The sequence below is a fragment of the Taudactylus pleione genome, unplaced genomic scaffold (genome assembly GCF_031769625.1).
Source record: "Taudactylus pleione unplaced genomic scaffold, aTauple2 ptg000068l, whole genome shotgun sequence".
Classification (NCBI taxonomy): domain Eukaryota; kingdom Metazoa; phylum Chordata; class Amphibia; order Anura; family Myobatrachidae; genus Taudactylus; species Taudactylus pleione.
In genome coordinates this window covers 1,119,513-1,138,726 of record NW_028284470.1, presented here as the reverse complement: position 1 = coordinate 1,138,726, position 19,214 = coordinate 1,119,513, and the positions used below count along the sequence as shown (strand labels likewise).

General features: G+C 45.1%; 1 protein-coding gene across 1 annotated transcript in view; it reads left to right on the top strand.

The window, feature by feature from the left end:
• ADAMTS12 (ADAM metallopeptidase with thrombospondin type 1 motif 12) overlaps positions 1-19,214 on the top strand; it is a 727,141-nt gene that overhangs the window by 492,384 nt on the left and 215,543 nt on the right. The window contains exons 14-16 of the mRNA XM_088466956.1: positions 1,920-2,040; positions 4,152-4,396; positions 11,530-11,668. Of these exons, the coding sequence (XP_088323082.1) occupies positions 1,920-2,040; positions 4,152-4,396; positions 11,530-11,668 (505 nt within the window). The remainder of the gene's footprint in view (positions 1-1,919; positions 2,041-4,151; positions 4,397-11,529; positions 11,669-19,214) is intronic.

The window sequence follows — 19,214 nt, the reverse complement described above, 5'->3', positions numbered from 1 at the left end:
TTATGCGCAATTACACCCAATCGGCTGCAATTGCTCCTGCACTGCGTTCACCTAACCTGCAATCCCGTCAACATGCCCTCACCATACTTTGCCTACAATCCGGCTGCCCCATTACTACCAAAGGCATTTTAAGACATCATGGCACCTCCAATCAAGCATGAATCCATAATCTTATGCTGGCTCTGAGAGGTCAACAATTGACCGTCATTCAGAGTCGGCATATGATTGTAGTTCCATGAGCTGTTGTGCGTGCCGTCACCACTGTAGGTGTATCTGGCTACTAGTAATCAGATCACCATGTCTGGGGCCGTTGTAGCATAGGAGGCGCAGGGTGGAGCCAAAATTCACACTGATGCGTTATTGATCATTACTATTCAACTTTAGTCTTTCTCTCTCTCCTCCTTATATTATATAGTTCTTCTTGATGGTGACAAATGATGGGCACAGGCTGGGTGGCATAGGCCCCCCTGGCTTGTGGGCCTTTGTGCACTGCACACCATGCACCTATTGTTAACACGCCTTGAATTACCATCTAGTTATGCTCCTTCATCTGCAATTGGAAATACAACTGAGTTACGTAGAACTGTGTATCGCGCATACTTGCGTACACTCCGCTCCGGGAACACAGTAGATACAGGCGCAAAACCAGCTTGCGGTCGAGTTTGCATCATTCCTACTGTGTTTAATTGTTATTGAGTAGAAAAGGGAGGGGGGTTTAACCCCCTATTGTTCCTCAGCACACTGAATTATAGTTGCAACAAGCTTGGGGTGAGCGTTTGGGCGTAGGGCCCCCGAGGCTGCTCTGGCTGGGCCTCCTCAGGGCATCACCACTTAATACACATAGTTACTTTTCACATCACCTTTTATGTTTGTTTTTTATTCATGTAATTTTTTCACATATATTTTAACCTCCTTTTCAACACTTATTAACTACTCGCACACATCTATACTTTACACTGCACTGTCACTCTTTTTCCATTTTCGTGTGATGCCCTGGGGGGGGTCTTGGGCTGGATGTTTTTTGGGGTGTTCTGTGCCCTGGATGTGAACCCATTAATGTTAGGGACTGCTAGTGACAGAGAAGCCATGACGTGACCTAGCAGCTTCCCATGTATTTGCAAATGCATGTAACCAATATCTCTGAAGTTCTATTACCATATAGTGTTCATATATTGTTGCAAGTATAATTCAGTGTGCTGAGGAACAATAGGGGATGAAACCCCTCTCCCTTGGCCTCGAGTATCTGGAGCCTTTCAGCTTTTCAGCAGACTTTATACATTGTGTGCCTGATTCAGAGACCGAGGCCAAGGTGATTATGCAGGCAATCGTGCAATTGTTTGCCATCGCTCATGCATATAAGCCGCACTGCGGGTGCGCAATGATCGCAAGGCGATCACGGACTCACATAGGAATCCATCGCAGAGTGAGTGACAGCTTGTCTGTGTTGGGAGTGGTGACGGGGTGGTCAGCAAAAACGCAGGCCGTGTCTGTCCGTTTAAACGCCGTTACATGGGATTGCATAGTGTAGCCACTGCGAGTGTCTAAAGAGCTCCCAGGGCTGCAGCAGGTCAGACCTGCCGCAAGGCCAAGATGGCTGCAGATGTGCTGCGATGTTACCGATATATTTACGCAGCTAGGCGTCGTCGCACGCATGTAAGAAGGCAGCAGTGGGCGTCTTTATGGTCGGGCGATTTCTACTGACATTAGTATATTTTCGCAGCTGCGTTGAGTATGATGTCCCAGCTGCGATCTCATTAGCGTCCGTCTCTGTATCAGGTCCCTGTGTCAGGGACTGTTCAGGAAGATAAGGTTGTATTTAGAATGCAAAGCTGAAGTCTTTATTCCGCCCCACACTTTGAATCTCTCTCTATAGAAGTGCTTTTCTGTACTGTTGACTCTGACTAACGTTTTTCATTTAGAGTGTTGGCTGCGACTATGAGATAAACTCCAATGCCACAGAGGACCGATGTGGAATCTGCCTGGGAGACGGCTCCAGCTGCCAAACAGTCATGAAAACTTTTGATCAAAGTGAAGGATTTGGTAATAGTTGTTCCCATTCTTCCTGATTCACAGTGTTTATGACAATCCCTAAATGTGTTATGTGAATGATAACGCTTGTTTTTACAGCTAATTGCAAATTAATGTTATTGGTTGCAGCCAGGGGATGCGAGAGAGAAGTGGGGCCCGGGCTTGTCTAAAGGGCCCATACGTTGTCCTGGGTCAGCTGTGTATAGTTTTCATAGATTCTGGCCCAGAACTATGGGCTCACTGGACAGCTGCCTAGGGCCCCACGATTCTAGGGGCCTTCGAGCAGGGCTGGGCTGGGCTGGGGGGGGGGGGGCATCTACATGGAGTGTGCAGCCATTAGCTCCATGCACAGGGCAGCCGGCTGAGAGGCAAGCAAAGAAAGATGCTCCCTGGCTGCTCTGATTGTGAATTACACACAATCAAAGCAACCAGACAGCATCCTCTACCTGCCTCCCAGCCTGCAGCCACAGTGCCGGATTAAGGGGGGGACAAAGGGCACGAGCCCCGGGTCCCCCATACTTTTAGCAACGTTCCAGTGCAGAGAAGAAACTGCACTGTAAGCTGGAGAAGAGGGAAGTGGAGTCCATAATCCTTGCTTGTTTTTTTCTTAATGTATAAACATTGAATTATTTGAAGGTTCCAGTAAATCTAAGGTTTAATTTTCTTGATTATTTACATTTTTCCCTGTGAACAGGTGAGTAGGTGCCCCAGTACACTGCTTTGCCCAGGGCCTACAATGTTGTTAAGACATTCTTGGGTGAGGATCATCCAGAAATGCCAAAGCATCTTCTGACCATGAGCAGGTTTGGTGCATTTGCAATGAGAACTGACATTGGGGCTTCACAATGTGGGTCTGCCAAAGTGCAACTCACTGTGGGCCTGACTCAGAGCCGAACGCTCTGACCAGAGTGCTCGCTCTGAATCAGGGCGCTCCTCCCTGAAAATGGAGCGGCCTTATGCACGCTCGCATAGCTGTGGGTTACCACCCACAGCTATAGCGAGCGTCCATGATGATGGCCGCGATGGTCAAGACCATCGCGCCCATCGGGCTTGCGAAGGAGACCCTGCGGTAGGGTCTCGCTGCAGCAAGCCCTGGAGTGATTTTGGCTCTATCAGAGCCAAAATCGCTCCCACTGACATCACTAGTGATGTCAGTGGGCCGGCTTCAGACGGTAGGCGTTCCCATGGGAACGCCTCCGTCTGGCAGTCACGCCCCTCGGCACGCCCACCAAAGGGGGCGTGCTGTCAATCAACATTGACAGCATGCCCCCTTTGGTGCGAGACCCGGAGCGACGGAGAGCACGTCGCTATCCGGGTCTCGCGAATGCGCACTACGGAGCTCCCTCCATTGTGTGCATGTGCAGTGGGGCAACATCGACCCGCTCGCGAGCGGGTCTAAATGACCCCCTGTGTACATGATGAATTTTGACACGGTCAACGTTGCCCTTATGACCATGTCAACATTCTGAAGTTGACATGATTAATGGTGACATAATGACTGTCGACATATCATATCACACCCGACTTCAAATAGGATATACTTAGAGACACCTTACTCTCAGTTAATAGTAGTCAAAGTTCCCAAAAATAATGTTCAAAGTGGGTCACAAGCAGAACAAAAAGCACTGATCTATTTTAGATTTACTGCATAGTCTCCAACAAAATGGCTCCTCAAGGGAAACTTTGTTCCTTAACCAAGATGGCTGCCGGTAATTTATCTGCAAATGCCATCTTGCCACTGTGTTTTGCGCAGGTGCATTAGGGAAATCACTGGGAAAATGGTTACCGCGCCATTTCCCCGGTGACCTGCGCATGCAGAGAAGACTCTGGCATAGCATTAGAGTTTACTCTAGTGCACGGAGTCTGCTGCGCTCAGTGCTCTGCCGGCCGCTAGGTAGAGAGGAGGGGGTCCCACGATTCTAGGGAGACTGCACACTGAGCTCTCTTAATAAGCCCCTGGTGTATAATATAACAGTGAGTACGGGTGTACAAACTATTTCCAATAATAACCACAGAGGCTGGTTAACTTACTTGACTGGACATTGCTTACAGAATTAATCACTGATGTGTACAGTATTCTGCTTAAGTTAGACTTTTAAAGTTTTGTCTCCTCTTTCATCCAGGTTATGTTGATATCGATGTCATTCCAAAAGGAGCGAGAGCAATAAAAATAGAAGAGGTAGAACCCGCAGGAAATTTCCTTGCAATAAGAAGCGAAGACCCTGAGAAATATTACTTGAATGGTGTATTCATAATACAGTGGATGGGCGACTATAAAGTGGCAGGAACTACATTTCACTATGAAAGGAGTGGGAATCTGGAAAACCTGACAGCCGCGGGGCCCACAAATGAGTCTATCTGGATACAGGTAATTAAAAAATACCTACAAATGATTCATGCACCTACTGAGACCTCTTCAAGGATATTCTTTGTGGTTTGTGCTCAAATAATTGTATTTTGCTTGGCACAGTTTTATAATTTTAGAAATTCTTTTACTAGCTCAAAGGTTATTAAAATGTTACACGATGGGATTTGGGGGGGTGGGTGAAAGTTGATCTTATTTATATTCAGCAAAACAGAAATGAAATGTTTGAGCCGCTTTATGTAAGATGTTTTAGCTGAAGGGGATTCTCATATGTGGTGTGGGCATTATAAACGTGTTCCAAGGTTTTAGAGCACCGTCCGGCAGCGTTACGGTTGGAATGAATAAGTACTGTAGTTCACTAACAGGGCAGCAGCTGTCTAAAATAAACTGTTCACTGTAAAGTGGATTACAGGGGAGAACGAGATATTGATAATAAAATAGTATATAAATCCCCTGTGTAGATTAGCAGCAGGATGGAGGTATTTGCAAAGAATAACATCCTTTATATAATCAAATATAAAAAGAAAAAGAAAAGTATAGCATGACCATAAATGAACACATCTGATAAGGGCACTAATTCAGAGGTGGACGCGGTTGAGAGAACAGACATTCGGACGATAATGGTCAAACTGCAAAAGCCCAGAAGAAATCCTTACTGTGCGCAAGCAAAAAACCAAAGGGCCCGATTCAGACCTGGATGCTAAGCCGCGGACGCGCTCTATGGCCGATAATCGCCCGTTTGCGCATGCATATGCGTCATTATGCGCATGCGTGAGTCACTCACTGAGCTCGGGGATTTTGCACTCGTAGTACACAGACTGGACGCTAATTTGAGTGACAGATAGCGCCATTTGTGGGTGGTAACAGGGGAAGGTGCTTGTGAACGGGGGAGTGGTGCGGCGAACGCAGGCGTGTCACGTCACACAGTTTGGGAACCAATGCACTAAGAGATGGATGTAGATAAATTTTGATATACAATTTTCATTCCACAAAACTCTATGGATGTGCATAATTATCATGGAGGCGTCATTGTACACGTCACTTGGTTATATTTCAGCCTGCAGTGATCGCAGTGCTTGCGGTGGGGTAGGGTCTGCCTCAAGGGCTGCGTGCAGCTCTTATGGCTCTTGATGGTTCTGATTAATCATACATTTCCTGGAGATGATGTGTGTTAAGATAGAGACGTGGGCGTCTTTATACCGGCGTGCGTTTGTTCTGCCGACGCTCTCCAAGACATAGAGGGCGTCCTTACACCAGACAGTGCGATCGCGGAATTTGCATTCCTGCCCCTTTTGGCTGCAAGAGAGGGCAGCTTAGCGTCTAGGTCTGAATCGATCCCAAAGTGCGATGGCGTACGTATTTGCGAACAAGATTAATATTACCTGAGACGGCTTCTGCGATACATGGGTGGTTCAGGTTGGAGACTGGGAAGTATTTGCAAAAAGCGGAGGAGGCATGGGCGTGTCATGGGAGTGTTATGGGAGTGTCTTGGGAGTGTCTTGGGTGTGTTATGGGAGTGTCTTGGGAGTATCATGGGAGTGTTATGGGTGTGTTATGGGAGTGTCTTGGGTGTGTTATGGGAGTGTCTTGGGTGTGTTATGGGAGTGTCTTGGGTGCGTTATGGGAGTGTCATGGGCGTGTTTCAGCATGTGGCTGCAAACTCATTCGCAGCACCGCAGCCACAGTGGCCAAGGGATACATCTGAGCCATGCAGGGGCTGCTCAAGGAGTTGATGTTGCTACCAGTGGTAGTGCACTTGGGGATGCTGAAATCTCAATTTACATATTTTTGTACTTGAGAATTGGTGAGAAATCGCAGCTACGCATGATCAGCGTGCACCTCTAAATCAGGCCCAAGGTCTCCAACTTTGTGGTTTTTCAAATATATCTGGAATTTTTATCCTCTAGTGCAGGCCTGGTCAACCTGTGGCTCTCCAGCTGTTGTGAAACTACAAGTCCCAGCATGCCCTGCCACAGTTTGGCAATGCTAAAACTCTGGCAGGGCATTCTGGGATGTGTAGTTTCACAACAGCTGGAGAGCCACAGGTTGGCCAGGCCTGCTCTAGTGACTCTCTTTTATGTCTTCTACAGTGTTAAAGAGACTCTAATTTCAAAAACCTGTCTTTGCTTAGTTGGATGTAGCAAAATGGATTTATTGGATTGGTGTAGTACATTGGACCTTATACCAGGCACACAGATGTGTCCTTCTTTAGCAATCGTTTCATGATGACATCATTTTTATAGAGTTTTGTGGAATGAAAATTGTATATCAAAACCATTTATCTACATCCATCCCTTAGTGCACTGGTTCCCAAACTGTGTGACGTGGCACCCTGGGTTGCCTTAAAGGTTGGTGGTCCAGGATCAAATTGAATTATTATTGGTCCATGTTATAAAGAAAACAAGGGCTGGTGGCCGCCAATAATAAAATTTGTGCACAAATAGATTTGCAACTCTGTCCTAAACCATATAATTGAACCTAAGGATGACAGATAAGCACAATTTACTTAATTTAATAATTTTTGTCGAATTTCTCAATAAGAAACTTTCGGCCTAGGGGTGATGTGAAAAATTGCTGATACCCTATGGTGCTGTGATTCCAGAAAGTTTGGGAACCAATGCCTTAATGTTTATATTCCGAGCCGGTGCAAAGTTTGTAGACACCCTAGACAAAAATAAACAATAGCACCCCTGCTCCCCTCAACACCCTCTGCCCTGCCTCACATACACACATACAGTACTGTATATGCCAACTACACCCTCCCTCCCCCTAGTTGTAGACAGTCACAAGTCAGACTAGTGGCTGTAAAAAGCCATGCAATGAGAAAAGGCACAAAGGTACAATTAGCTATTACAAAAAGCTACAATTTCCTGTTACGTCTGATTCTCAATAAGGCTCTTAGGCCCCGATATAGAGGTGCACACAGATGCATCTTTATACTAATGCAGTACCAACCTTGGGCACCTCTGCAAGTGTCCCGAGGCACCCCAGGATGCTACAGTTTGGAACCAGTGAAATACAGCATTGGTAGAGGAAGGTTTAGGTGTATCAACCATTCAATTGTGACAAAAGGGAGCCCAGCAGTGACAATTTTAGTGAAGCAGTCACAGTAAAAAGAAATCTTGCACCAAGCTACTGTCCATGGTGCTGAAACAGCAAGACAGCATCTGAAACTGAGGGTTAGACAAAAAAAAAACTGTTGAGCTGTGTGAGTGAGTGAGTGAGTGAGTGACTGCTACTGCTGCAAGGCCAAGGGCTGCGATCTGATTGGCTCTCTTAAACAGTGAGAGACAATCAGAGCTAGCACTGTGCCCTGTTGCTTAGCAGCAGCCTAGAGAGGGGAGGAAGTCAGGGACTGAGCAGGGTCACATCTGAGGCACACAGAGAGTGAGGGACAGCCTCCAATGAACCCATGAAGATGCCCTGATGCAGTGACAGTAGCCAGGAAGGAGCCAGGGGAGGCATACCTATCAGGAATTTAAAAAAAAAAAAAAACATCGGGACACCATTGAATGATTTCCATTCGATGGGTGGCAACCATTGGACCGCCACCATCAAATGGTAAAAACACTACCATCCGAATAAATTTATCGATGTTTAGTCACCATTGGATTCCAATGTCCACCCCTACGCTGAACCTGCAGGCGAACTCCGGCCTCCTCTCCTTTCCCATGAAGTTTTCCCTCTCCAAAGTGAAGTTCCTGCTCAGCCACACACCTTTAGTGAACAGGAGGCATCTCCCATAGAAGTCAGCGCTGTTCTCGGACAGGGGCACCACAGCGAGAATGCTCAACAGGAAGCCCAGGAAATACAGAGTACATTGTGCAAAGAGGACATTGCTCATTGTCATGTTCGGCAGCCAAGGAGGGGTGCACATGGAGGCTGCAGAAATATGCACGGGTGCCCCAGCTACTGATAATGCTTATGGTAGCTGCAAATGCAATACAAAGTTCTCATCCATGATCCTCCTGCCCTTCTCAGCACAACCCAGTGGCAGGGCCCCAGAGATGCAGGGGGCAGGAGTGAGAAGCAAGGGGTTGTGGTGAGATGCAGAGGCCTGTAGTGTAATGCCGGGGGGTGTGATAAGAAGCAAGAGTGAGAAGCAAGGGTCTGTGGTGAAATATAGGACACTGTTGTGAAATGCAGGGGGCAGGAGTAAGAAGCAGGGGGACTGTGGTGAGATGCAGGGGACTGTGGTGGTGACATGGCATAGGTTGTTATGAGATGCAGGGGGCTGTGGCAAGATGAAATCGCTCTGGGCGGGTCACTAGTATATATATATATATATATATATTAATAATAATGTCCATGAAGAATTCCACCAGGGGCTCTACGAACATGGGAAACCAGCTCATCAAATATAATTCTTCAATCAATCAACAAAATTCCATAGGATATAAAACAGCTTGTGCCATAACATTAACATCAATAAATAGCAGCAGTTAGAGAATGGGGTATTAAATCACAAAGAAATTGTTTTTGGCATAAACCAGGTTAGGATAAGGGGTGTAAGGGGTGGGATAGGATAGGGTTAAAGCTGGGGCTTAACTATAAACCAGCAAAAAATCTGCTGGTTTATAGTTACGCTTATCTCATTGCAACTTGTATATGCCAATATGAATTGATAGTAATGTTTTTTTATACTGGCTGTGATGCTATATATATTTATTTATTGCCCCAGTCTTATTATAAGTGCACATAATAGAGAGTAAAGCCCTCAATTTTAAAAGGATAAATAAATACTATTTTATAAGTAACAGTGGACTTCTTCCTCTTCATATTTCCCCTCCCCCATCTTTAACCCTATTCTATCCATACATCTAAAAAACATATCCAAAATTCGACCATATCTCACACAAGACACTGCAAAAACTCTAATCCATGCACTCTTTATTTCCCGCATTGATTACTGCAATAGTCTCCTTACTGGTCTTCCCATAAACAGGATCTCCCCATTACAATCCATTATGAATGCAGCTGCGAGGCTGATCTTCCTCACCAAACGTTCAGTGTCTGCTGTTCCACTCTGTCAGTCCCTCCACTGGTTGCCGGTTTTCTACCGTATACAATGCAAAATACTTTTACTTACACAAAAGGTCATTAACCAAACCACACCAACATAAATCTCTTCACTCATCTCAAATATCTCCCAATCCGACCTCTATGCTCAGCACAGGATTTGTGTCTCTCATACCCACGCATTTCTTGCTCCCATTCACAGTTACAGGACTTTTTTCGGGCTGCACCCACTCAATGGAATCCTTACCACGCACAATAAGACTTTCCTCTAGTCTCCAATCCTTCAAGTGTTCCCTGAAAACTCACCTCTTCAGGCAAGCATATCAGATTCCAGAACCGCCCACATAAACTTCATAGCTTCCATATCTAATTACATCCCCTTTCACAGTCAACACATTACCTCACACATTGTCTTTCTTTCACATCCTCCTGACATTTGGCCGACATTCCTGTGTGACTGGATCATGCAGCCCACCAAGAAACTCTGCATTCTGGCTAGACCAAAATGCAATATATAGCACCTATCCTTGTGTATCAATACCTATTTCCCTGTAGATTGTAAACTTGCGAGCAGGGCCTTCCTATCTATATATCCGTCTGTTATTACCCAGTTTTCTTCTATTAATGTTTCCAATTGTAAAGCACAACGGAATATTCTGTGCTATATAAGAAACTTAATAAATAAATAAATAATCCCACCCCTTGCTATATCCTAGTAAGGTTTGCACCAAAAACATTTTCTTTGTGATTTCATATAGGGTATCACCAGTTGGGGAAGCTGGTTAGTTTTGGGGCTGAAACCTGCCTTATTCATTCGAATAAAGGTGCACAGACAGTTTTATATAATTTACAGAGAATGGGGTATTGTATAGTCACCCATTGTTAACCCATTAATGGTGTATGCTGGACCATTTTGGTGTGTAAACACCTTCCTCAAGGACTGCCCAATGATAGTGAAAGCAAATTAGTCTTAAATACCAAAGAATGCATTATATTCAACACCCGTGTCCATAAAGATATGCACCCATCACAAAACAGAGATAAGGAGGTAAAAATAACTCACCTAAACAAAGGGGAAAACATAGGGGGTCATTCAGACCCACTCGCAAGTGGCAGTACGCTCGCAAGTGGGTCGATGGTCCCCACTGCGCATGCACACGACGGCGGGAGCTCCGTCGTGCTCATGCGCGAGATCCGGACTGCGACAGCCAAGCTGTCGCTCCGGGTCTCGCACCAAAGGGGGCGTGCTGTCGATGGTGACTGACAGCACGCCCCTTTTGGTGGGCGTGCCGGGGGCGTGGCGGCCAGACAGAGGCGTTCCCATGGGAACGCCTACCGTCTGAAGCCGGCCCCACTGACATCACTAGTGATGTCAGTGGGAGTGATTTTGGCTCTGATAGAGCCAAAATCACTCCAGGGCTTGTGGCTGGGAAACCCGACCGCAGGGTTTCCCTCGCAAGTCCGATGGTCGCGATGGTCAAGACCATCGCGACCATCTTTTTGGACGCTCGTATATGCTGTGGGTGGTCACCCACAGCTATACGAGCGCCCTGGAGGACGCTCCATTTTAATGGAGGAGGGCCCTGATTCAGAGCGAGCGGCTCTGAATCAGGGCCATAGTGAGTACCCATATATATGTATATATAGAACAGTGAACTTGGATAATAGTGCCTTAAAGTGTCTTTAAGTGTATACATTAATGAATACAGTATCATAAATAATAAACCAATGAATAGTGGTAAGTGTTTACGAAAATAAAAATAATGCTAAGTGCCCTGGCAACAATTGACCTAAAATTGCAACTGATAATTATCGTGAAGGATAAAATCCTCCCGTTTGACCCACGAATCGCGGCATTTTGCCGCAAGGGGGTGGGGCTTAAGAAGATGGTGCCTGCCATCCAGTCTGTAAGGGGGGGTTTCTCGGTACTCAGAAACCCCCCCTGCATACGCTAATGGAGCTAGACATATACAAATGTATGTCAGTATACGAAATATATGATACCAGGCTATGAGCCAGGTGCTAGGCTGACCTAGGGCACAGGTTAGATAATGTATCTAAGAGGTCTGAACAAATTCACAGATTATTTTATTTTAATATGAAATATGTTTGTTTAGCTTCTGTTTCAGGAGAACAATCCCGGAGTTAAATATGAATACGTCATACAAAAAGACGTCAGCTCGGAAAATGAGATAGAAGCCGTCTACAGCTGGAAGTACGGAGGCTGGACAGGTTGCAGTGCCACATGTGGAGCTGGTAAGTTTGACATGGTCAACATGTCGTGTGTATGAACGTCTCTTCACACAGGAAAGAGGTTTGTGACGCCACAAACTTCTTGCACAAAGAGTTGGAGGAGCTGAAATACTCTGCAGCTGTTACCATTCTAATGCTCTAATTGGCTGCAAGTGGTCTCAACCCTACCCACATTAACTCCTGCCCATATGTGTATTCCTCATTTAGAACAAATATAACAGCGATGTACCTGACCCTTGGTACACTAAATTCACATAAAGACGGAGAGGCAAGCGTGCGGAGAATGGGGTTATTAGGATAAAAGGTTCTTGGAAATCTCACTGGAGGACATAAATCCATCTTAGCTTCTAAATTCAAAATGCCATTTGGAAATATGACCTCGATAGTGCTCTGCACAAATCTTGTGTGAGGACACTGTACCACTATGACCACTAATACAATTATAGCAACCAGGAATGATATAATATAATGGGCTAAAATGTTTCATTATTTAATTCCTATTGCCAGAAAATTCTTTACAAAATGATTGATGTTAAACATGATAGAGAACACAAAAGCCTCTGTGACAATTCTCCTGTTTCTTCTAATGATATACTGAAAAGGCAATCATATGCCTGTGAGCATTTTGTTGCGTTTAGTACATTGAACTACTGTATTTGTCATGCTATATACTTATTTACTGTATAGCGATACAAGAATAATATTTCATGTGTTTTGAAAGTGTACAATTCTATGGTTCTATGGGCTGGATTACTGAAAGGCCACTTGCTGCATTTATATTTAATATATTATTTTCAGTGCACTCCTTTCCCTGGCCATCTCATGAGTGGCAGCACCCATGGGTGGGGTAGGCGGAGTCAGCGACATTGTGACTGTGATCGGGCAAGTGTGCGTGTGTGTATATAGGGGCACCCAAGCAGTATGTTGCCTAGGGTCCCATGGGTCTTAATCTGTCTGTGCAGGAATTCTGAAATGACAGAAAGTTTTGTGGCCCAAACATTGGCATAACGCAATGGTCACATAACATGCTGTTTTACTTATGTACACTACTTATTTTACTGGGTTGGGTACGAGATGCCGGCGTTCAGGATCCCGGCAGTCAGAGTTCCAAAGCCAGCATCCCAACTAGGTTACCATGCCGATGGCTGTAGGTAAGTGTCCTAATCTAACCCCTAATCCTACCCCTAACCCTCCAGCCCCAGTGCCTAAACCTAACCTCCCCCCTAGTGCCTAAACATAACCTCACTCTACCCGAACCCTAAATCTAACCATCCCCCCTAGTTCCTAACCCACCCCCCCAACCCCGCTACTTACCTTCGGGATTCTGGCGGTCGAGATGCCGGAGCCTGTATTCCAATAAGTGTCGGGATTCCGGCTTCGGCATTCTGACCACCGGAATCCCCGAGGTCGGGATATTGAACGTATCCCATTTTACTTATGTGTATTCTGTCAGAGATGAACAAATGCAGCCTATAGATGGAGCCTGAGTAAAGGTTCAGCAGTCCTCATCATCAACTTGTTAATGGTGATTGCAGCATCTTTAATTCTAAAAAGAAAATTATATAAAAAAAATACAAAACTTTTTTTAAACCCATCGACGAGCATGGTGTCTGTGTGTGCGACCAAGTGCTCAGGTGATAAAGAAAGGGGCATGCTGGGGGGTGGCAACACTCCCAACATAAAAAAAAAACAACTAAAAGAACTATCTGGGGGTGCGCACTGCGAAAGGGGCCATTTGTGTCCCCCTCAACAGCTCACTCGGTTCCCCATCGGACCCCTTGAGTAATTATTAGTAGCCCCTTTCGTTGTTCCCAAGTATGCACTAATTAAAATAACACAGTAAAATAATAAAGATAAGCATCTTACAAATAATAGAGGTAAAATCGTGCTGTGTACTCCGTGCACAGTTTATGCATGCCTGGAATTTGAGGTTATATTTCAGCTAAAACTAAAATCAAGTTATGTGCATATATTGTAAATCACATTGACAGAAAAATTTCCTCCGGGGTATTTGTAAAAGAGAGCAGATACTATAACAGATTAATCAGTATGACATCAATGTGGTGCACTCACATTTGTTGCTCGATCCTTAATCCTAGGCACTTTGAATAGAGTCCGTTTCCAGAAAACTCTAAAGCGGTATCACTATTCACTGGCATCCAGCATGGGTGGCTGACACGGTATACGTTCAGCATGCCGCTAGTTGTTATACCGCTTGACACAATACCGACACTGACAACTGTACACCCGAAATGCCGATCATGATGTTATACCGACAACAATAATCCCGAAAGTAATGGAATCCCGACAACCATAATACAGACAAACACATAATAACAAAATTACCTCTAGTGTGTGTGCGCATGTGGTAGGGAATATAGATTGTAAGCTCCACCGGGGCATGGATGGATGTGAATGGCCGAATATTCTCCGTAAAGCGCTGCGGAATATGTGTGCGCTATATAAATAACTGGTAATAAATAAAATAAACAATACCGACATATGACATTACAGACATTCTATACATAAAATCGAAAATTGAAAAACCGACACTGAAATCTGGCAAATCATACCGATTCTGCTGACACGTGTAATGTGATCACACTTGCGGCAGACCGCCGTTACAACCTCTACGCGTTTCTCCACCTTCAAACTGTGTAGCGGCTTCCTCAGGAGATAAGCAGTGTTCCACTCCTATGCCTCTCACTTTTAAATAGTGACTTAGTCTTGTCGGAATCAGCTGTGCCTCATCAAAGTGCTTCTATTACCATCTCTCAGCATAAAGCTGTGGGCTCCGTTCCGTGTGTTGCTAGAATAAGAGAATAGCCCCACAATTTTTTTTATTTAATTGTTTATATATAATATATATAGTATCTAGCCAAATGGCTATATAACTTCTCCTCACCCGAACAGCCAGTTGCCCTACTGGGGATTATTATTAGGGGTGTGCACCGGCCACTTTTCGTGTTTTGTGTTTTGGTTTTGGATCTGGATCTTTCTTCGTGTTTTGGATCTGGATTGGTTTTGCCAAAACCACCCTTCCGTGTTTTGGGTTCTGGGTTTTGTGTTTTGGATCTGTATTTTTTTTTTAAAAAGCATAAAAACAGCTAAAATCACAGAATTTGTGGGTTTTTCAGCTCCTATGCTATTATTAACCTCAATAACCTTAATTTCCACTCATTTCCAGTCTATTCTGAACACCTCACACCTCACAATAGTGTTTTTATGTCCAAAAGGTTGCACCGAGGTAGCTGGATGACTATGCTAAGCGACACGAGTGGGCGGCACAAACACGTGGCCCATCTAGGAGTGATACTGCAGTGGCAGACAGGATGGCAGTTTGAAAAACTAGGCCGCAAACAGTACATAATGCAAAGAAAAAAAAGAGGTGCAAGATGGAATTGTCCTTGGGCCCTCCCACCCACCCTTATGTTGTATAAACAGGACATGCACACTTTAACAAACCAATCATTTCAGCGCCAGGGTCTGCCACATGACTGTGACTGAAATGATTGGTTCGTTTGGGCCCCCACAAAACAAGCTGGCAATTAATCTGTCCCTGCACAAACTGGCTCTACGGAGGCAAGATGTCATCCTCATCCTCCTCATTCACCGATTCCTCACCCTCTTCAGTGTTGTGTACATCCTCATCCTCACAGAGTATTAATTCGTCCCCACTGGAATCCACCACCACAGGTCCCTCTGTACGTTATGGAGGCTGTTCTCCCTGGAAGAGTTGATAATTCATTTTTATAAACATCATCTTCTCCACATTTTGTGGAAGCAACCTCCTATGCCTTTCGCTGACAAGGTTCCCGGCTGCACTAAACACTCTTTCGGAATACACACTGGAGGGGGGGCAACTCAGGTAAAATAGAGCCAGTTTGTACAGGGGCCTCCAAATTGCCTCTTTTTCCTGCCAGTACATGTACGGACTGTCTGACATGCCTACTTGGATGCTGTCACCGATGTAATCCTTTAACAGACAGACGCACGCTTGTCGCTGCTGGTTTGAGGATGCAGGTGCGGCTACAGCCCACACAATTCACAAAGACAGAAAAAAAAGAATATTTTTTTTATTGTTTGTGGAGCGCACTTTGAGGGTTACACCACCCTTTAACAGACAGACGCACGCTTGTCGCTGCTGCTTTGAGGATGCAGGTGCGGCTACAGCCCACACATTTCACAAAGACAGAAAAAAAAGAAGAATTTTTTTATTGTTTGTGGAGCGCACTTTGAGGGTTACACCACCCTTTACCAGACAGACGCACGCTTGTCGCTGCTGCTTTGAGGATGCAGGTGCGGCTACAGCCCACACATTTCACAAAGACAGAAAAAAAATAATTTTTTTATTGTTTGTGGAGCGCACTTTGAGGGTTACACCACCCTTTAACAGACAGATGCACGCTTGTCGCTGCTACTTTGAGGATGCAGGTGCGGCTACAGCCCACACATTTCACAAAGACAGAAAAAAAAGAATTTTTTTATTGTTTGTGGAGTGCACATTGAGGGTGTCACCACCCTTTAACAGACAGACGCACGCTTGTCGCTGCTACTTTGAGGATGCAGGTGCAGCTACAGCCCACACATTTCACAAAGACAGAAAAAAGAAATTTTTTTTTATTGTTTGTGGAGCGCACTTTGAGGGTTACACCACCCTTTAACAGACAGACGAACGCTTGTCGCTGCTGCTTTGAGGATGCAGGTGTAGCTACAGCCCACACATTTCACAAAGACAGAAAAAACAAGAAGATTTTTTTTATTGTTTGTGGAGCGCACTTTGAGGGTTACACCACCCTTTAACAGACAGATGCACGCTTGTCGCTGCTGCTTTGAGGATGCAGGTGGAATCTAGATGGGATTTGGAACCGGGGACACACTACCTCCATCAATTGTCTAAGTCCCACTGCACTAATGGCGGATACCAGATGCACGTCTAACAACAACATAGCAGTTAAGGCCTCAGTTATACGTTTTGCTTCAGGATGACTGCTGTCGTACTTCATCCTCATCGCTAGGGACTGTTGGAGGGTCAATTGTTTAGTAAAAGTGGTGGTGTTCCTACTTCCTCTCTGGGATGATGAACAACTCCCAGCAGCAGCAACAGCACTAGGAGGAAGTGGTTCTTGATCTTTCCCTATTTTATTTTTATCGGAGAAAGTTTGGTCCTCCACTTATGTTATATTGATATATACGTGCGGCTAAGGCGCACACAAACACAGAAAATAATTTTTTATTTTTGTTGGAGACTAGTGCACTTTGTGGGTTACACCACCCTTTAAGAAATGAGCCAGCCGGCCCTTTACTTATGGGACACAGGCGCACGCTTGGCGTTGCTCCTTAGTTGATGCACCTGCAGCCATAGTGCACACAATTCACAAACACAGAAAATATTTTTTTATTTGGTTTGGAGTGCACTTTGGGGGTTACAGCACCCTTTAACAGTCAAGCCAGCCGGCCCTTTACTTATGACACAGGCGCACGCTTGACGCTACTTTGTTGATGCACGTGCGGCTACTGCGCACACAATTCACAAACACATAAATATATTTTTTTTTTGGAGTGCAATTTGGGGGTTACAGCACCCTTTAATGGGCAAGCCAGACGGCCCTTTACTTATGGGACACAGGCGCGCGCTTGGCGCTGCTTCTTTGTTGATGTACATGCCGCCACAGTGCACACAATTCACAAACACAAAAAAATATATTTTTTTATTTTTTTTGGAGTGCACTTTGGGGGTTACAGCACCGTTTAACAGACAAGCCAGCCAGCCCTTTACTTATGCGACACAAGCGCACGCTTGGCACTACTACAATTCACAAACACAGAAAAAATATTTATTTTTTTGCACTTGGGGGGAGCACCCCTGATGGACAGAGCACCGCCTGGGCAACACTACAGCACCCCTTTAGGATTGGGACAATGCACAGGACTTTGGAGTGGACACAGCCCCTATGGACAACTGACTGCACAACACAGTCCAGCCAGCCCCTATGGACTTTGGAGGAGTGGACACAGCCCCTATGGACAACAGCAGCACAACACAGCCAGCCCCTATGGACTTTGGAGGAGTGGACACAGCCCCTATGGACAACAGCAGCACAGCAGAGCACAACACAACACTACACTACACAGCCCAGCCAGCCCTAACTCCCACCCTCCCTCTTCACTGTCCACAGCTGAGTGAGAAAATGGCGCCGACGCGTGTACCTTATATAGAATCCAAAACTCGTGAGACCCGGAAGGCGGGATCAGGCGGGAAAAGTCGAGCCTGACTCGGATCGGCCTCGGATCGGGGGGGTTCGGATTTCAGAAATCCGAACCCGCTCACCCCTAATTATTATATTATTCTATTTTAATTTCAATTCCCTTACTTCAGAGCTAATATAAACACTTGCAATACAATGATTATAAGAACTGCCTGATCTGATCGTAGAAGTTCTATATAACCAGCAAATCCACTGTGGTGCTAAACATGCCGTGTATATAATATAATAAAATGATAAATGGATACATGTATATCATTGAAAAACAGCAGAATACATATTTAAACACTAGACCATTTATGACCATATAATATACAAATTAGAATACATAAATAATACTACTAATAAAAAAATATATAAAACATATATATATATGTAAATATACATAACAATAAAAAATATTATTTTTAAAATAAGATTAAACTACAGTACATATGTATATAAAGAGTGCCACTGCACATCTAAAGAATGACAATGCTCGACATAGGACCAACTGTCCACTGTTTAGTTTATATCTCCCATAAAATTATGTGCCCGCTACACAGACCTAGACCCACCTAGTATATGAAATAGTTACATGACTCTAGGGCCTAAACCCTTTATAAAAAATATATTAAAAAATATGTATAAAAAAACTGAGAAATAACTAAGGACCTCATTCAGAGTCGGTCGAAGCGGCCGCACGGTCGTACGCCACCAATGTTCGCTATACTGCGCATGCGTAAAGTTCGCAATGCACGTGCGCAAACTAGCCGCTACGATCAGAAATTTCTCTCTCCTTGAACACAGCCAGGTCAGTAGTTTGAGTGACAGATTGAGGCGTTTGTGGGTGGTAACAGGGGAAGGTGCTTGAAAACGGGGGAGTGGAGATCCGAACACAGGCGTGCCTAATTATATGAACGGCGTTTTATGGGAGTGCATACGGTTTATGGGAGTGCATAATTAACAAAGTAGCGTCATGGCAGATGTGACATGGGAGGTTTTTACACTGACATGATCGTAGAGCTTAAGAGAGGGTATGGTCAACCTTAAGCTCTACGACCAGTTCCGATGGTCTCGATTAATCCTTATATGCCCGGAGATGACGTGCAATGCGTACGAGAAGGGGGCGTATTTTTTGGAATTCCGACCGCTTCCTCCCCTTGGTCGGCCAGCTACCGATCCGAACTTAGGGACGCAACTTGCGAGGGAATCATTTGCATATCCGGCGACTTTTCCTGTACGACCGTGCGGCCGCTTCGACCGACTCTGAATGAGGTCCTAAGTCACTATTTAAAAGTGAG